Below are 17346 nucleotides of genomic sequence, written 5' to 3' on the forward strand. Positions count from 1 at the left end.
AAGTAAAAGTCTGCCTTTGGCATGAATGTATTAATTTTTGTGTTAATTTATGCTCCTGAGTGTTGATTTGCTGCCTTTGCATGTGTGTTTTTGTGTATATGTGTGTCATTGCTGTCTGCCTGCATAAGGAGGTTTTTTGTTGACGTTCCCTTAGGAGAGGAGGTGCAGACAAACCACTGAATGTCTGCATTGTACTGGCAAATGAGCTAGAACAAAATGGGGGGGAAATACAGGGGGGGAAAAAAGAGCAGGAGACAGAAGGAGGGAGGGAGGAGAGGGACTGTTGCCATTGTGCGCTCCCTAATCTTGTTAATGGTTTTGAAGGCCCTGGCAGGCAAACAAATGTTGTTTTGTGAGATGGATAGCATTTTTTTTTCCTCCAGACTTGATTCTCTCCAAGCAGCCGGAGGCAAAAAGTCCGATTCCAATATGATCTGTCAGGAGGCCATCGGTTTGGATTCAATTTGAAGCTGAAAACTGAAATCTCTGGATCGATTTAGCGGCCGTGTATCTTGGTCGAGACGAACTCAATCAGCTCTCATTAGATTCCATTTACACACGTTGTCTATATTTACACACTTGGCAGAGGAGGAGGAAGACGGCGCTCTGTGGAACTGTTAGTATGTCATCTATTATCCACCTGATTCTGTACTGAGAGGCCAGGCTAAGCCAAACAGACAGAGCTTGCCAAGCACACACACATGAGATGAATGCAGAAACGTCAACACCTGTACAATATATGACGATCCGGTGCTACTGCACAGCCACAACTGAAGCTCATAAGGTTCTGTTCTGAGGCTGAGGCACAGACATGCATTTCACATCAGGTTATATTCTCAGGTGCAGTTGATATGAAAGCTGTGTGAGGGGAGCAAAAATATTAATAAGGTTCACAAACACAGGATATATTGCAGGGATGTTGTTTTGGATTGTATTAACCTCTGCAGGTGCTTGTGATATTATCTCTTACTTCTAGTTTTACACATAACTTATTAAACCTGGCAAGTAGACATCTGCACATGCTGCATTTTATTCAATAACTAACCACCTTAATATTAACTTCTATTTATCATTAATCAGTGTATTTGATTACACATTAAGTTCTACATAAAAACACACTGTACCCTACTGATTTATGCTAAAATGATGAAGTCAACCACTGGTTATGGAGCACTGCAGCAAATTAGCTTTTAACACTGACCTATAGTTATCGGGCTCTTTAACATTTGACTGTCATTTCTGGCAATTGATCTCCATAATAGGATCATTCAGTCACATGATTGGATCACGCGATCTCTCCTTGAGAGAATGAATAAAGGAAGCATCTGCCGTAAAAGTGTAGTAACGAGTTCTTGGATGTTACAACTATTTTTACAGCAGTCAAATGGGGGTAAAAACAGCACAGACACACACACGCATAGATACACACAGATTAGGTTACACTTCCATGGGTCAAATATGCACCTACAAAGTTCACAGCCTTCACAGTCCAACACAACAAGCTGCAGGCTGTAGTATCACGGAAATCACTAACTCCCCCCCCCTAATCTTCAGCTCCAACACATGGCAACTTAACACTGCTGACCATCAGTCTTGACACTGAGCCATCTGCACCACACAGGGTTATTTAGGGGTCTGCTGCTCGATTCCCACACCGCCATCTGTGACCGAGCGCTGCTGACGGAGATAGATCAAATCCCATCTTGCTCATTAATAGTAAAAACCCAGGGCCAAGTGAGAGCTGAAAGTTTTCAAATAATCTTTAAAAGAAGTCCTTTGCATGTGCTATCTTTTAATTAGTTCACTTTCTGAGTGCCTGGTTTCATTTTGACCTTATCTGCCCACCCCCTGGCCTCTCCCTGTCCCTTAATGAAAGAGATAAACCAACTTCCTCTTTGCTTGAGGCACAGGTAGGCAAATCTGTGCCAACTGCTCGCTGACATTCAAATTCTTTGTCATCCTCTTTTGGCTGGCAAATCATACCCTCGCCGATTGCGCCTTGGTTTCCTGCTTCTCCTACAGTACTATCCACTGCTATCTCTCCACTGCTCTGGTGGTGGAGGGAGGGGGGAGGGGGAGGAGGAGGAGGAGGTGGAGTGGGGGCTGGCCAAACCTTCGCTGGAAGCTTATAAATCAGATTCCCAGGATGGTGGCGAAGGCAGGAGCGTGAGGAGAAAGTGAGAGAAAAGGACAATAACCACAATGGCGAGAGACCAGGGGGGGGGGGGGGGGGGGGTAAGGAGAGAGAGAGAGAGAGAGAGAGAGAGAGAGAGAGAGAGAGAGAGAGAGAGAGAGAGAGAGAGAGAGAGATTGGGGGGACAGATGAATTGGACAATAAGCCTTCGGGCTCGAGCAGAAGGTCAGGCACTCTGTAAAACTGAAAGGATGTAGGTATAGAGGGCTGGGGATGGAGAGGGAAGGCTGGACCAAATTGGGGAAGGCTTCACAGAGGAGTCAAAAGAGGTAGTTTGGAGAGAAAGGATGTCTGTCAGTTACAGTCTCGAAACATCCTGACCACACCTGTAAAAATTCACACAGCATAATCACTGCGCTTCTCTACATGGTCCACTGACTGGAGAAATAAGGCACTGTGTGATGCTGATAAAGCATAGAACATAGGATGTACCCTGGGCAAGCAACAGATGGAACAAAAGAAAGGCAGACTGACATATCAGCAGCGGAGTGTTAGACAAATGTTATAGTTGAGACACCAGGCTACGTCTCTGTCTTTATCCTATCTCAGTTCTGGTTCACGGTCCAGCCAGTCTGCCAGCCGGTCATCCTGCGTGGGAGGGAAAGGAGGGGAAGGGATGGGAGGGAGCAGTAATCTGGGTACTGAGGATTAGGATGCCAGCCTGGTCAGGAGAAATATCCCCCTTTGGTCTCAATCTGGCATGATAGCCATCACCGTAACAACAGGGAATAAGCCAGGGAGGGTGGGGGAGAAGGGAGGCTGATGCTATACGAGATTGACCCCGAGAAGACGGATCAATTAAAGTCAGCAGAAACTCGACTCGCATATTGCTACTCATGCTGCTTTTAAACAGAAATTACAAGTCATGCAACTAAAAGCTGCAATCCATCAAAAATGTCTCAGAGATTCTGGCTGCTCTCGTTAAATCACACCAGCTGATGAAAGACAGCTTGATTTTGACTGAAATGGTGGAATCAGACCAAAAAGTTAGCCCATAGAGAACTGCGTCAGAGTTTAATGTGTGTTAATGTTTTGTGAATTATTTACAGGAAAAAACAGGCCGTGTCATGTCCAAAGTCAAGTCCGTCATGGAAAGAAAATATGCAGACTTAAGCTCAGTGGACCTGCTGACCCAAATGGAACTAAAAAAAAATGTTGTAGATAGTCTGTATCCAAATTGCTAAAGCCTAGCATGCAATGTTGGGTTTATGAGCTATAAAACTCGTTCAACATCACTACAGTAATATGAGGATGAAATGGAATTCATTTTACCCCACGGGGGTTCGATGAAAGAAAGAAAAAACACTACAAAAAAAAAATCAAACAATTTAATAATGTAATGCAGTAAAATACAAGTTTGTAGTAGCAAAGCGATTAAACTGAGATTATTTGCTGCTCCAATTTGATAAAGTGGTTTTTGCTAACCCAAGGAGGTTTATGATGAGGATGACAATCTCGCTGCGGCAGCTCACATGGACCATCCACAAACTCGTGTAAATGTGTGTGTGTGTGATTTTTGTTACGCTGTAATTCAAATCACAGCACCCATCTCAAACAGGTGACCTGTTTCCACAGCTGGAAACCATGACCCAAATCTCATCCAGGCAAACCTTAGACACACGACACGTGATCTTGGATTCATCATCATGTTTCTGACAGTCATAGCTTTTTGCCTTAAAGGACCATTTCACACAAAAAAAACCCTAACCTTTTCTTCCCCTCCTCGATAGAGCTCTCCCGTGACTCCTTTTGTGCTGGATTTTGTAAGAAGTCATAACTGTTCTACCCCCCTTTATGTAAATTGCCTAACCATTTCCCATCTGACAGTCATTGTGTAAAAAAAGGGATAAAATGTGTGATATGATAATGTGTGAGCGATGTGATCAGCAGCACTGAAAAGCAGGGGGGAAAAAAAGAAGGAAACTGTTTATTACCCATTTCATGTAAACGGAGGGGTGTCAGAAAGAGAAATATTATATCACACGCATGCAAACTACACATAAATCCATTCTTATGCACATACACACACACACATGTATCTTCTCATTCAGACAGAGAGTGAGGAGCATTTAAATGTATTCCAGTGCACGCTAAGTACATACGCACACACACACACACACACACACAGGCACAGTCACACACACACACACAATCTTTGAAGTGTCCCTGTGGGTGTTGGTCCTGCGGTGCTATTAATTGTACAGTCTTATCTGAGTGGCCCAGGCCTGCCAGGGGGGAGGATTGGGGAAGGTGGTGGTGTGGGGAGGGAGGGTGTCTCAGATCAGCTCTCATCCCAGGAGGTGGTGGTGGTGACACCCTGGAGAGTAAGATGTGTCGCAGGAGCTCAACACACACACACTGACACACACACGTAGGCATTTTCGACTATGTCCAAACAAGCTAGTACCAGACAAGATGTGGCTTTCTTGTCCATGCTGGGACACACTGTACCACACACAAACGCACACACACACGAGATAATGTCAGCTGCCGAATGTTAGAGATGTTTTACAATGTCTCACACACACACACACACACACACACACACACACATAATCACTGCGTCAAAGACAAAGAAGAGGAATCTCCTGTAAGTGTCTGCCTAAAACAATGCAAATAAGATCTTTATTGTATCATCTTTGATAGCCTTTTAAACATTTATGAGCGGGATAATGTGTGATGTGATACAATAAACTTATATTGCTTTCCTCACAGTCATTAATCAATCAATTGCTAGTGGAATGAAGCGTGCTCTAGCTTGGCTGTCTGGGAGTTGTTTACAAGACCCGTGGCTGTGGGAATTTGTTTTTCTTAGCTCGGCAGGATATGTGACGGCGGAATTAGATAAGACTGGCGAGGTGACAGAGATACTCAAACGCTCTCACACACACACACACACACACACACACACACACACACACACACACACACACACACACACACACACACACACACGCACACGCACACACGCACACTCTTTCTATAATCACCTTGGGAAGCAACAAACCCTGCTGTTACTTAAACCCCCCCTCGGATCATCTTTGACTGGACTTTTTAAGAGTGTGTGCAACGCTATCCCGCTCTGGTGTGTGTGTGAATGTGTGTGTAATTCTATGCGCGCCTGATGTGTTTTACTGATTACAGGGGAAGCCGGACCCTCTTCCCTTCCCTTCCTGTCGTGCTCCCTGCCAAACTTAAGTTCAATTACAGAGCAGATGTAAAACCAGACAGAACGCCTTCATTAGGAAAAAAAAAAAAAAGAAAAGAAAAAATCTAGGGCAAAACAGGGATGTGACAGGAAAAAAAAAAACATTAAAAAGTGGGTGTGGGGTGGGATTGATTGCCTGGCTCATCCTTTAAGCGGTGCTGCCAGCGTTTTTAGAGTGGGGTAAAGTGAGGGGAATCAGGTTATGATGGAAGCTGAGCACTATTTTCATTCAGACAGGCATTGTTTCAACCAAGAGATCAGATATAGAAAGATTTTTTTAAAAGTCAGGCTGGTTTAATTATTGATCTCCTGTCTTATTTGTGCTCATAATCTAAAGCTGACATAATGAAATGTTTTACACACACACACACACACACACACACACACACACACACACACACACACACACACACACACACACACACACACACACACACACACACACACAAATCTGTAACTCCTGATATGTTCTCTTCATGTACTTCATGCTCTCCACGACAGTCTACATCTTCAAAAGTTTTCCATTGAGTCTGTGAAGAGGACTTAAAGTTTGTTTAAAGAATTATCTTCATTCATATTCAATGCGATTAAGCTTTGTCTTGGGGGTGTGGGGTGTGGGGGTGTGGGGGTGTGGGGGTGTGGGGTTGCACGGGGAATTAGCATCTCAGACAAATCTGTTTAAAATCTGATTAGAAGTGTGTAAGAAAAATAGTTCTGACTTCTGCCCACTTAATTTAGTCTAGACGTGATGGAGGGACTCTTGGTTGCCTTAGTTATAATCACCATGGATACAGAGCCTGAACTCAACCCTGGGGAACGGCCTGTTATAACCTCCACTCTGTCATCACTGTGGCAACCTGAGGCAGCGCAGTTATCCTTAGTCACCTGGGTGCGGGAATTTCATCATCGGGTTAGTTTGCTTTTATGAGGAAGCAGGTGTAGGGGTGTGTGTGTGTGTGTGTGTGTGTGTGTGTGTGTGTGTGTGTGTGTGTGTCCAGGTGTTTCTGTTAGTAGGAAAATGAACGGTATAACGGTCGGCTCATTCGGACTGCTAAAATCGCTATGACCTCACTGGTATCCCGCTGGGAGTCACCCAGCGGTCGGCCGACAGCACACACAGATGGAGCTCCACACACACACACACACACACACACACACACACACACACACACACACACACACACACACACACACACACACACACACACACACACACAGAGGATACACTCCTGAACTGTGGCTACTCCAAACAGAAATTATGCTAATCTGTTCACAACCTCGCCTAAACATTTAATGAGGGCTGTTTTCCCCTATAGCTGAAACATGCATCTATATGTTGCATCATTAAATATCTGCATTTATGAATAGGGTGTGATGCTGATTTACATATCAGCAGCTCCCAATGACTCAGTCACAGCCTTTACATGACTTTAATATTCAGTTTCTTGTTTCTTTATGATATACATGAAGAAAAATAAAATACTAAAACTTTTACCTTTTTTGCATCACATAATGTCATTTTTTCTCTCCAAAAAACCCCCAAAAACTACAACACTCATCATGTTGGCCTCTTGGTGGATTTCATTTAAAGAATATTGGTGGAAAATAACAACAACCGAAAGCTTTCCCGTAAATAGAGCTACAAAAAAACTATTTCACCGCTGATTTGCGAGCTGAGGTAATGTTCCATCAGTATTGTTATTGGGTGTTATTTGTCAGTCAGAGCCCTGGGGTGCAGATGGGTGTGTACATCCTGGAATCATCAAAAGTGGTTATGAGCACCAGTGCCGACAGGTAAACCGGGAACACAGTCAAGTGCTTCCAAAAGGAAAACAAATCTCCACTGCAGAAATATAGTCAATTTATACCTTACTCTTCTACTTTGTCCTTCATCTAATCTTAAAGCTGCAGTTGGTAACTTTGAGGGGAGAGAGGACTTAGCATCAAATTTGAAGAAGTAAAACTTTCAGATCCCTCCCTCTCCCTCTCCGCTGCACTCCTGCCCTATCTCCAAATTCCCTCCCCCAGAGGAGGCTGACGTACACGCGATGTGCATGCGGTGATTGTTGCTGCGCCATTACTTTCTCTACGCTCCTGAAGCCGCTCTCAGAGATATGAGCTTGACCGAGCTGAGGTGGAAGGGGGAGGGGGCTGTGTGCGTGAGCAGTGATTGACAGCTGTCAGACACGCCATCAGACACAATCCTGGCTCTGATTGGTTCTTTTTGTCCGGTCGTGGTGGATTTTGGCAACTTGCAGTAGGAGCAGTAGGTGGGGCTAAATGAGCCTGTTTAGTTTTTTTTTTTTCTTTTTATACATATTACTAGTTTCATGTAATGTTGTCTTTACATAGTGACAGTCTTAACAAATATGACAAAAAGTTACTTTTATAAAGACTTACCAACTGCAGCTTTAAGTACTATTTATTACTGTTAAATATCATTATAATAAAGATCTGTGGAACAAAATGAGAAAATCCTACTTGGAATTTTCCACACAGCATACTGTCAAAACATGAAGGATTTTCTACACAATAGCTTCCTATCACTCACACACACACACACACACTTGCCCAGCTTTGCATCACTCTTGCTGCCTGCACAAACACAGGAAGTCCGCTTCTATCATGGAGACCAAACAGGAAACGGATCCAGAAATAGAAGGACACAGTCAAGAATACCCATCCACTTTCTGACGCAAATCTTACATCTCACCCCCTCTCTCTCATTTACACCCACACCACACACACACACACATACACACACATCGAACTTGGCATTTCAAACAAGTGTTCCAATTTCACACTTGGCCTCCGTGCGGACTTGCTATCCACAATTGATGGTGTGTCGCCTGACTAGAAGAGGTAACAGGTTTAATAAACCCTCTGAACTGTGACTCTCAAGCCCCAGATTCAGTAACATACAGTATGGATGACACAGCATTTCAGAAAAAATGGCAAGAACTGCTCTGGAGAAGAAGAAAAAAAAGAAGGTAAAAGCAGGGAGAAAGAGAGAGGAATGGATGAGAAGAAGGACTAACATACAGCAGCCTAATTATAGTCCGAGTAGCATGCGGGCACCTGGGGAAGACTCCAGTGCTATGGCAACCCTGAACACCCAAGACTGTGAGTGGAGACGTGGAGAGAGCCAAATGAGAGGAAGAGGGGATGAGATCATTCCTGTAAGTGGACGAATACAACCTTCAATAACAAGGACCCTTGTGGGTATTTTTGTGTGTGTTAAGTCAGAGTGTGGGGATGGAGGGAGTGAGAACGACACAGCCTCATCATTAAGAGGAAACTTTCTCAAGATGATCTTTGAAATAATGAATCAGCAACATCTGCAGGAATCAAAGATGTGGTGGGGCAGAGCGGTTTCTTAGTGTCTGTTTAATGAAAAAAAAAAGCAGAAGTGTTGAAAAGTGGCTGGAAATACAATTATGAGAATGAAGAGGACTGGTAGAGGGGGAAAAAATAGGGCACATCTCCACTGCAGGAAATATTTTTATGGCTCATTTGGAAGAATTGGTTTGTGGCGATTATGATGAAAAAGATTATGTTTGGGAACATCTTCTGTTCTTGTGTTTGTCATATTAAACTGCTGAGATGAAATGAAGATTTTTTTTTTACATCAAATGCAAATGCTTTTTACATTCAATTAAATTCCTAGACCAAAAAAAATTGACTTCTCTTATTCACAATTGCATTCGCTGACAAGATTCAGTCTTTAGTTGAATTTCTGCACTTTCCTACGCTTTTTAGCTGGGAACTTCAGCCTTTTTTATTGAAAGCTGATAGAAGAAAAAAAAACATGGGAGAGAGAGGGAGCGAGAGGGAGAGAGAGGATAAACGTCTCTGAGCTGAAATTGAAACCGAGATGTTGCGATTATGATCTGCGGCTAGCAACCAACCATTTGAACCAATTTTACTGCTTGCTTTTTTAGTACCGATGCACCAAATGGGCTGTTTGGAGAACTACTGCCCTGACTGAGTTCGTGGAGCCGCTTCATATCGTTCTGTCAATGCACTCAACCCAAAATAAATGTCAAACCTCTGCCGGGGGGAAAAAAAAGGTGTGGGAAAGGCCCCTCTCTCTTATAACTCACAGCTCAGAGGTGAGGGGACGTTTCTTCGGTCCGTTACACAACTGCAGTCTGGGATCTGACAGACGAGCCAGTTGGAGTGGCTGAGACGTTAAGTCGACTGCCTCCGAGTCGAGTGCCAGACGGGCCTGACTCATGGTTGTGTGACGACGAGCATGTGCGCAATATATTATAATATACTGATCTCTGCGCTGTGTCACCTATATAAACCAACTCATGCATGCACACTTGTATTAGCCTCTGAGATTGTTACACACACACACACACACACACACACACTACTGGCCCTGTACCACACACCACAGCCTTGACATATCTGTGATGGAGATGTGTGACTATAACACATGGCGAGAACATGTTTAGATGGGACCTTTGTGTGTGTGCGTGTGTGTGTGTGCGGCTCTGCGCTGCTTCTGCCGCTGTTGCTGAGTAACTGCGCAGGTCGGACTCGGGGCGACTTGTTTCTCACCTCATTATTCAGACTCTGTACTAACAGCTGCTTACTCAGCAGCGGCAGAAATGAAGAGTGTGTCTTGGTGGCGCACTGCTGATATTTGCAGATGGAAATAACGATGGTGATGAATGGTACTGCCTGGTGGGAGATTCGCTCTAATATAAAGACGAGGGAGGGAGAATGTCATGTGCCTCCAAGAAAATAAAGCAAAGGAGGGGGGCGGTGTACATGTTTGACCTATTAGAGCTAATTAGGAGCAACACATAAAGAGAAGGTGGTGGGCTGGAGGAAAAGAGGCTCTAATATTTTTTGACACAAGAGTTATTGTTCATTTTTAGTTTTATTAATGCCACCAAAACTTCAGCTGAACTCAACAGAGCCTTGCGTAAAAGCCTTCGTTTACAACTTGGCAGTACTCCATGTGTCTGGCACTGGTTTGCTCTTCGTGACAGTCAGAGAACTGGACTCTTGATCTGACCTGATCCCCGCATTGGCAAAACGTGCGAGCCCTGCTCAGACTCCAGGTAAACTTAACAAACATCTCAATCCAGACCTTGGCTGTAAATCTGGATGTTCTTTTTCAGTCAACAGGTTCAGGTTCACTCAGTTATTCTGATCCTATTAGATGCTTGTTGGATCTTATCAAACCTTCTGGTATTTATCCTGCAGTGTCTCATTCAGAGGTCAGGTTGCACTGCACAAAGCGGGCCTTTGAGCTTAGCACTGGCCTGTTAGCACTGAAATCAGCAGTACTAAGATTCCTACCATGTTTTCACAGGAGGAGTGGGGAGGGGGGGGGGCTACCTTTCAGCCGGAAAAAACAGTGTTATGAACTCACAAAGAAGGCTCAGCTTGTTACAGTGAGAAAAAAAAGAGACAAAAAAACAAGAGTCAGAGAAAGGGCAAAAATAAGGTGCTGGTGAATCCTCAGTATCAGCTAATTTCCATGACTGGCAGGGAAACCTGGTTGTCTGAGGTCTCATTAGGTGGACAGAAGAGATGTGTTGGACAGGGAGCACATCCCCATTTCCAGGGACCATGACAACAGAAACAACGGTATCAAAAGGTCAGGAATTCTTTTCTCCAGGACAGAGAGAGGGGGATGCAAGGGGGGGAACGTTAATTGGGAGCGCTGCAGTGTCATTGTTGTTGTTGACACGACCAAGATGGAGAATGTGCCGTTTTTGAAGGAATTCTTTTTTTTTTTATAGTCGACTCTTCGCACCGCTGGTAGGGGATTAAAAAAAGAACACAGGGAAGGGAGGGGGAGACGGAAAGACAAAAAAACAGGGAGTGCCGGAGACAAACTCATCATGTCTCATTATGAAGAGGATATCCAGCACTAGCTATGTTAATATAGCGGCATATCCACTGTTAACTGAGGCACAGAGAGAGTACAACTAACTAATATTCAGTATGACTGTGAGGAACAAAAGGAAATCAAACTGAAAACACCCTAACACGATGTACTTCACATGTCTGTTGCATAGTTTTCTTCATTCCAGACGTAGATAACATGAGGACGTCTGCATCTTGACTACGACCTTTCACAATCAAAGAATCCACCGATTCCTTTCTCAATGTTGCCAAATTGCACAAATGCCCATCACGAGTTGGTGGAGCTCATTGTGACATCTTTGTTTTGTCTGAGCAACAGTTCAAAACGCAATCCACCAGAAGAAGGAACCACACTGTTATTGCCTAAAAAAACATGAAGCATGAATCATTATCTAAGGGTTAATAATTGATTCATTGACTAATCATTTCAGCTTTAGACAGACTTTAGCGTCTCAGAAATCAGTGCATGAGCTTCTCTGATCGGTTCAAAAAGCAGAAGAAAAAAAAATCCTGAGATTGTGAAACATATTTATCCGCTGGCATTAGCCTCGCTTGACCTGAATTAAGTGCAGTCATAAAACAATCTGAATTTTAATTACGAGATTCATCGCTGTCAAAACTCTTACACCACTTTTGAGTTTGCTTTTCTATCCAAACACTTACTAAACACTTTTGGTTAAAAACAAAGTTAACACTCTTTTTTCATTGGGGTTGACAAAAGGCTCTCTGGAAGAATGTAAATCACTCACTAAAGGGGAAGAAAGGGGAAGAAGAAAGTTAACAAATGGGTATAATGAAAAGTAAAAAGAAGAAAATAGGAAGCAAGAAGAGACATATGAGTGTTGGGTGCATCTCTTCTTCAAAAGGATTGAAACTGCAGCGTGAGCAGCCGAGAAGGTGCCAGAGAGAAACCCTGGCGGTGCCAACAGGCATAATGGCATTAAGGCTCACTAATAAGGGGAGAAGGCTGTTCCGCCCCGGGCTGAAAGACTGCAGTATGCACACAAACAGACTGCCTGCACCCATCCAAGAGCCATTTCCCAAGTATTTTCAGATACACAAAGGCTGGCATCCAACTCCCACGCTCCACACCACGGCCTCCGTGTACAGGGCGGGCCCGTCAGGAAAAGCAGCTTCCTCGAGCTGTGTGTTAAGAGGTGTGTGTGTGTGTGTGTGTGTGTGTGTGTGTTTGTATGTACGAGGTTATTAACAAGCCCTAACAAGATCAAAAAAACTGGCTATATCTCACTTTTGAGGGAGATTTAATCTTGCTGAGATTATTCCTGATATCTTAAAACAACGTCTTCAACCGCATTTCAACCCGTCTTGCCTTTGATGCTTTTAATGTAAATACAGGACTTAAAGGGTAAAGATTGTCTTAAGTAACATTTAAGCGATGGATTATGAACAAAGCAAATGCTTGGCTTGACGCAGCAGGCCAAACTATTCATTCCAAGCACAGTGATTACAGACTATGTGCAGGAAAGGAAAGGGGAAAAAAAAGAGAGAAAAAGCTGACCAGAAATGGCCGGCGAGAGAGTTCAGCAGACAATCAATCTATTACAAGTAACCTATTTATCAGCCACATCCCACAGAAAGCAACTGCAGCTGCTCCTCAGACACTATTGCAAACCTGATCTGAAACAATAGGTGGTTACATGAATGTGGGATTCTCTCACAATAAGGCTACACTGCAAATAATGTCCACCTCCACTAAATTCACATCTGGGCTTTAAGACCACTCATTAGAAAAAAGGTGATAATTTCCCATCTTGGGGAAAGTCCGCTGTTAGTGATACATTTGCTTTGGAATTTTCTAGAAAAAGAGGAACTAACGCAATAGTGAAACCAGTGAGAAAATGACACTATAGGCAATCATTGGATGACATGTTGCTGTTTCAGTGATCTACTTAAGTATGAAATCAAGTAAATGGCCACTTCATATACACCTGTACAATCTGTTGCTATTCAATATAACAGCCCTGCCTTAAATTCTACCTGCACAAAGTTTAAAAAATATGTTAATTCAATAAGGTTCAGTATTAGTAGACGCCATAGTTACGGGTGGTGCTGTACTGGACTACATTAAAATGCCAGGAGTTTTTATCCTCCCTTTTTATATATATTGGGGGGGGGCATTATATTCACAAACACGTGAATATAATGCAGTCCAGTACAGCATCATCACCTCAATGCTAAAAACACAACTGGATTAACAAATCTGTGATGGTGTGGACTAAAACGTAACATTAATGGCATCATGAAGCCAAAACAGCTGTATCGATCAGTGGTTCTCAAAGTGAGGTAAGGGGATCCCCAGGGGGTCATTGAAGAGGTTTGGGATGTCCCCTGCGAAAAAGGGGAACTCATTTATTTTCACTAAAATAACATCCTCTAGTAACACAATGCCTGAATGACTGTCTTGATCATGGGTTTCACACATTATATGTAATAAAACATCTGAATTCATATCAAATGGGGACCCAGGGAAAAAATCTAATCAAATGAGGGTCCGTGGTCTCATTTGTGTCTGTTTAGAGGCCCTTAAGGCGAGGAAAGTTTGAAACCACTGCATTATTAGATTGTACAGGTGTATCCAGTAAAGCTGTAGATATTTTTTGCAGTGTATTTTCCACAAAGCGACATTCTTGGCGAAGACTCTTAAAAAAAATGTAGGAGCAGTGATTTATGTATCCATCACAGTCATTATGAAAGAATAACCTGTATGTATAAAGTGACTATTATCAAGTAAAAACTGCAGGCTATTAAAATAAACGACCCTGAAAAGGCAACAATGATAGTCAAAGCTCCTGTTGGTTTCCCAGTTCCCGACCCCTCGATAAATGCTGCAGTGCACCGCCGCCATCTTACTTCTCTATTCTCTCCACATCTGACTGAAATATGTGGCAGTGTTGCTGCTGCTGGCTCTCCCATATACTCTATTTTCACGGTTTCATTTTGGTTTGTGGAAATAGCAAAACTGGCGTCGAGTCATCATCGTTGACAGAACACGAAAAAAAGTATGCCTTGTAGCGTTTATTTTCATCCCCAAACACGCCCACTCCCTTAAAAAAAAACAACCCTCGGGATATGAAAACTGAGACTTTTCATTTATTCACTGTAATGATTTTAACCAGAGTTAATTAGTCCTAAGTAATGGCGTTTTATAGCTAGAGCCAGCTACGCAGTCTCATACAGGGTCACAAATTGGTTATAAACCTATAACTTGTATAACATTTTGTATTAGCGGTGAGAAAAAACAAAAGCAAGTTACTCCCCAGTTTTACACAAAGAAAAGAGACACATTATGGGTGCAGCTATACATCTTTGGGTGTCGGATATTCTCTCTATTGTCACACACTCAATAAATCAGTTACCACAGGCTGAGGGGGGAGACTTTGCCAGAGAGAATACATCAATTAAAAAACGTATATTTGTCTATATCCTATGCTTTTCGGAGAGATTACACACAAAGGAAGCCTTCATTGCGAATACAGCTAAACCCGTGCTTGTTACATTATGTTATATTGCACGGTTAGTTGCCCATGGTTTAGAAAAATCGAGTTTTCCCAATCAGTGTCAATCTACCCAGACTATAGATGGATACTTCCGGTTACAACCTTCAACGTAAACGCATAGGCACACTAGCTGCTATGTGTTGTATCATTATCTACGCTTTACAAAGATTAGACATAATAGTTCAAACAAAGGACACGTATTTAATCAATATAACATTTTTCCTATCACGTTTATGGAGCTACAAGACGTTTCCAAATACAATTTTAAGCGTCAATTCTGAAAGGGCAACCGCTCATCTTCCGCTCTTGCCGCTAACTCGAGCTAGCTTGACGCAGATGACAGCAACAATATGGTGGAAAATACTACAAATTCTCGCACAAGGGGAAAAAAGGGTTTTTTTCTTACCTCGGCAGCCAGAGCCGACGCCACTACAGCTAGCAGCAGTAAAGCTACTCGGTCCCCCATGTCGCTGCGCTGACACTACGCTCCTAAAGGCAGCGTTTCACCGGCTGGTTCGACGTTTGTGTCGGCTGAGAAACTGAGTGCGTTCGGCGCTGGTGACTCCCGTTGTCTGATGGTGAGCGAGACCGAAGCTGCACAGCTGCTCAGCGCCGGATCACCTGACCACAGCGGAGTGGGATTAACGCACACATACACACACACACGCATCCCTGTTTCCATCACTTCAGAGGACATTACATTGGTTTACATTCATTCCCTGAAGATTTCTCCTAACCTTAACCACAACCACTATTTGGTTTACCATAACTCTTGACTTAACCTTAATATAACCCTACACTAACCTGACCTTTTAACCAAGTCTTTAGCCTAAAATTATTGATTTAGGCTACATCAAGGGGACTTTTTGTCTCCATAAAGGACATGATAACATGACTGTGTATATAATTTTGTCCCCTTAAAATAATGAATACTTGAACCACACACACACACATATCATGTCACTTTTGGGGACATCACATAGATTTATATTAATATCCTGGGGATTTACCCCTCCACTAACTTTAACCACTGACCTAAAAAATCAGCTTTTTCCTAATTAGGGACACAGCTTTTGTCCCGAATTGGACAAACTGTCCCCAATTAACTGGTCTTAAGTCTGAAATTTGTCCCCAGCAGTAGCCTATAATAAACCACGCAAACACAGCTGTATTTCCATCATTTCAGAGGACATTACTTTTCCTCATTTCCTAGGCACCTATCTTAACTTTAACCATCACCAACACATGCCTAATGTTAACCCTGAGCCTAAATTGAACATAACCCCTTACTTTAATCCAAGTTTTCACCCTAAAATTAATGATTTACATTAAGGAGACTTGCTTTTATCCCCATTAAGGAGGTGCATCCCCCACAAGATGACTGTAAATAGATCAACATGTGATATACCTGCACACCACACATACACTATCTATATGCACAAAACACAATCACATACATTGTTAGTCATTCACATAAATAAAATAGACTATACATTTATGTTCATACTTCTTTAAGAAAAAAAGTCACTTTTTAATCACGTCTTTAATTTACAACACAGTCACTGAAAGAGCAAAGAAAAAGCACTTAAGATCATTTATCTGACACATTACTAATGGTTATATCCCTTCCATCATTCACAGTCATCCATTGCATGAATCAGTAACAGTAAGGTCATTTCACTTTCGCTTACAAAAAACAAAAAAAAACTGATAGCCTGCTGCTGTAGTTTACATAATGAATGCTTCACAATTGTGATTCAAGATTAACATTTTTCACTTTCAAAGGGAATCCACTTAACTGAACGTAATGTGACCCAAGTTCAGTTTTCACCCTCACATTGTTTCAAGTAAGGCAATAAAAGCCAGCTCATTACCAACAACCCAGTCCTTTCAAGTTGCCCATTCCATTAAGGTCAGTATTATTATGCATTATGTTCAAGTCTTTGGGTCTACACATGACAGGTCCAGACCTGACTTGTTCAAAACAGCTTTCATCCTCGACTTCCACCTCCGTCACATCATATAAGTCAAGTTATTTTTAAAGAAATGGAGGGAAAAAAAGGCAACTTTCCATAAAAAGAGTCTACATTGTATCCTGGAAAGACTTTCCTCCTCCTCAAGTGAAGTGAGGTTCCCCACCGTGCTGACAAAAGTGGTCTTCACCTTTATCAAAGCCCGCATGGTGCCTTTGATGTGCACAGCCGGGGACGGATAAAGATATTGGTTATTAGCAGGAAAAAAGTACCAGCTGCAGGCCTGTTAAGTCTATCCAAACGTAGACATGTTCCACGTTTGGATAGTTCTTCCGTGTCCTGATTCACATCTTGTTAAAATATTATTTCCTCATCACTTTGTCCAGACTACCAAGCAGCATAAATGCAGTTACATTTACATCTTGCAAGAGTATAGCAAGGAATTCTGGCCTGCTGAACAATATTGCACTGGGCCACCCCCTTTCTTTTTTTTTTTAAAATATGGACATTTTTGTGGACCCCTGAAAGCCTCAGTCTTTAACTCCAATAGCTGCAGCATTG

The 17346-nt window shown here is 42.7% G+C and overlaps 2 protein-coding genes across 3 annotated transcripts in view; both read right to left on the bottom strand.

Moving 5' to 3' along the window:
- appa (amyloid beta (A4) precursor protein a) overlaps positions 1-15368 on the bottom strand; it is a 35266-nt gene extending 19898 nt beyond the window's left edge. For both annotated transcript variants that reach the window (XM_053314641.1, XM_053314640.1), the window contains exon 1: positions 15219-15368. In XM_053314641.1, coding sequence (XP_053170616.1) covers positions 15219-15278 — 60 coding nt within the window. In that variant the 5' untranslated portion in view covers positions 15279-15368. The remainder of the gene's footprint in view (positions 1-15218) is intronic.
- Positions 1-17346, bottom strand: part of adamts1 (ADAM metallopeptidase with thrombospondin type 1 motif, 1) — an 87800-nt gene that overhangs the window by 53689 nt on the left and 16765 nt on the right. The gene's annotated exons all lie outside the window — the stretch shown is intronic.

This window comes from Scomber japonicus, chromosome 24, assembly GCF_027409825.1.
Source record: "Scomber japonicus isolate fScoJap1 chromosome 24, fScoJap1.pri, whole genome shotgun sequence".
In the NCBI taxonomy this organism is placed as follows: domain Eukaryota; kingdom Metazoa; phylum Chordata; class Actinopteri; order Scombriformes; family Scombridae; genus Scomber; species Scomber japonicus.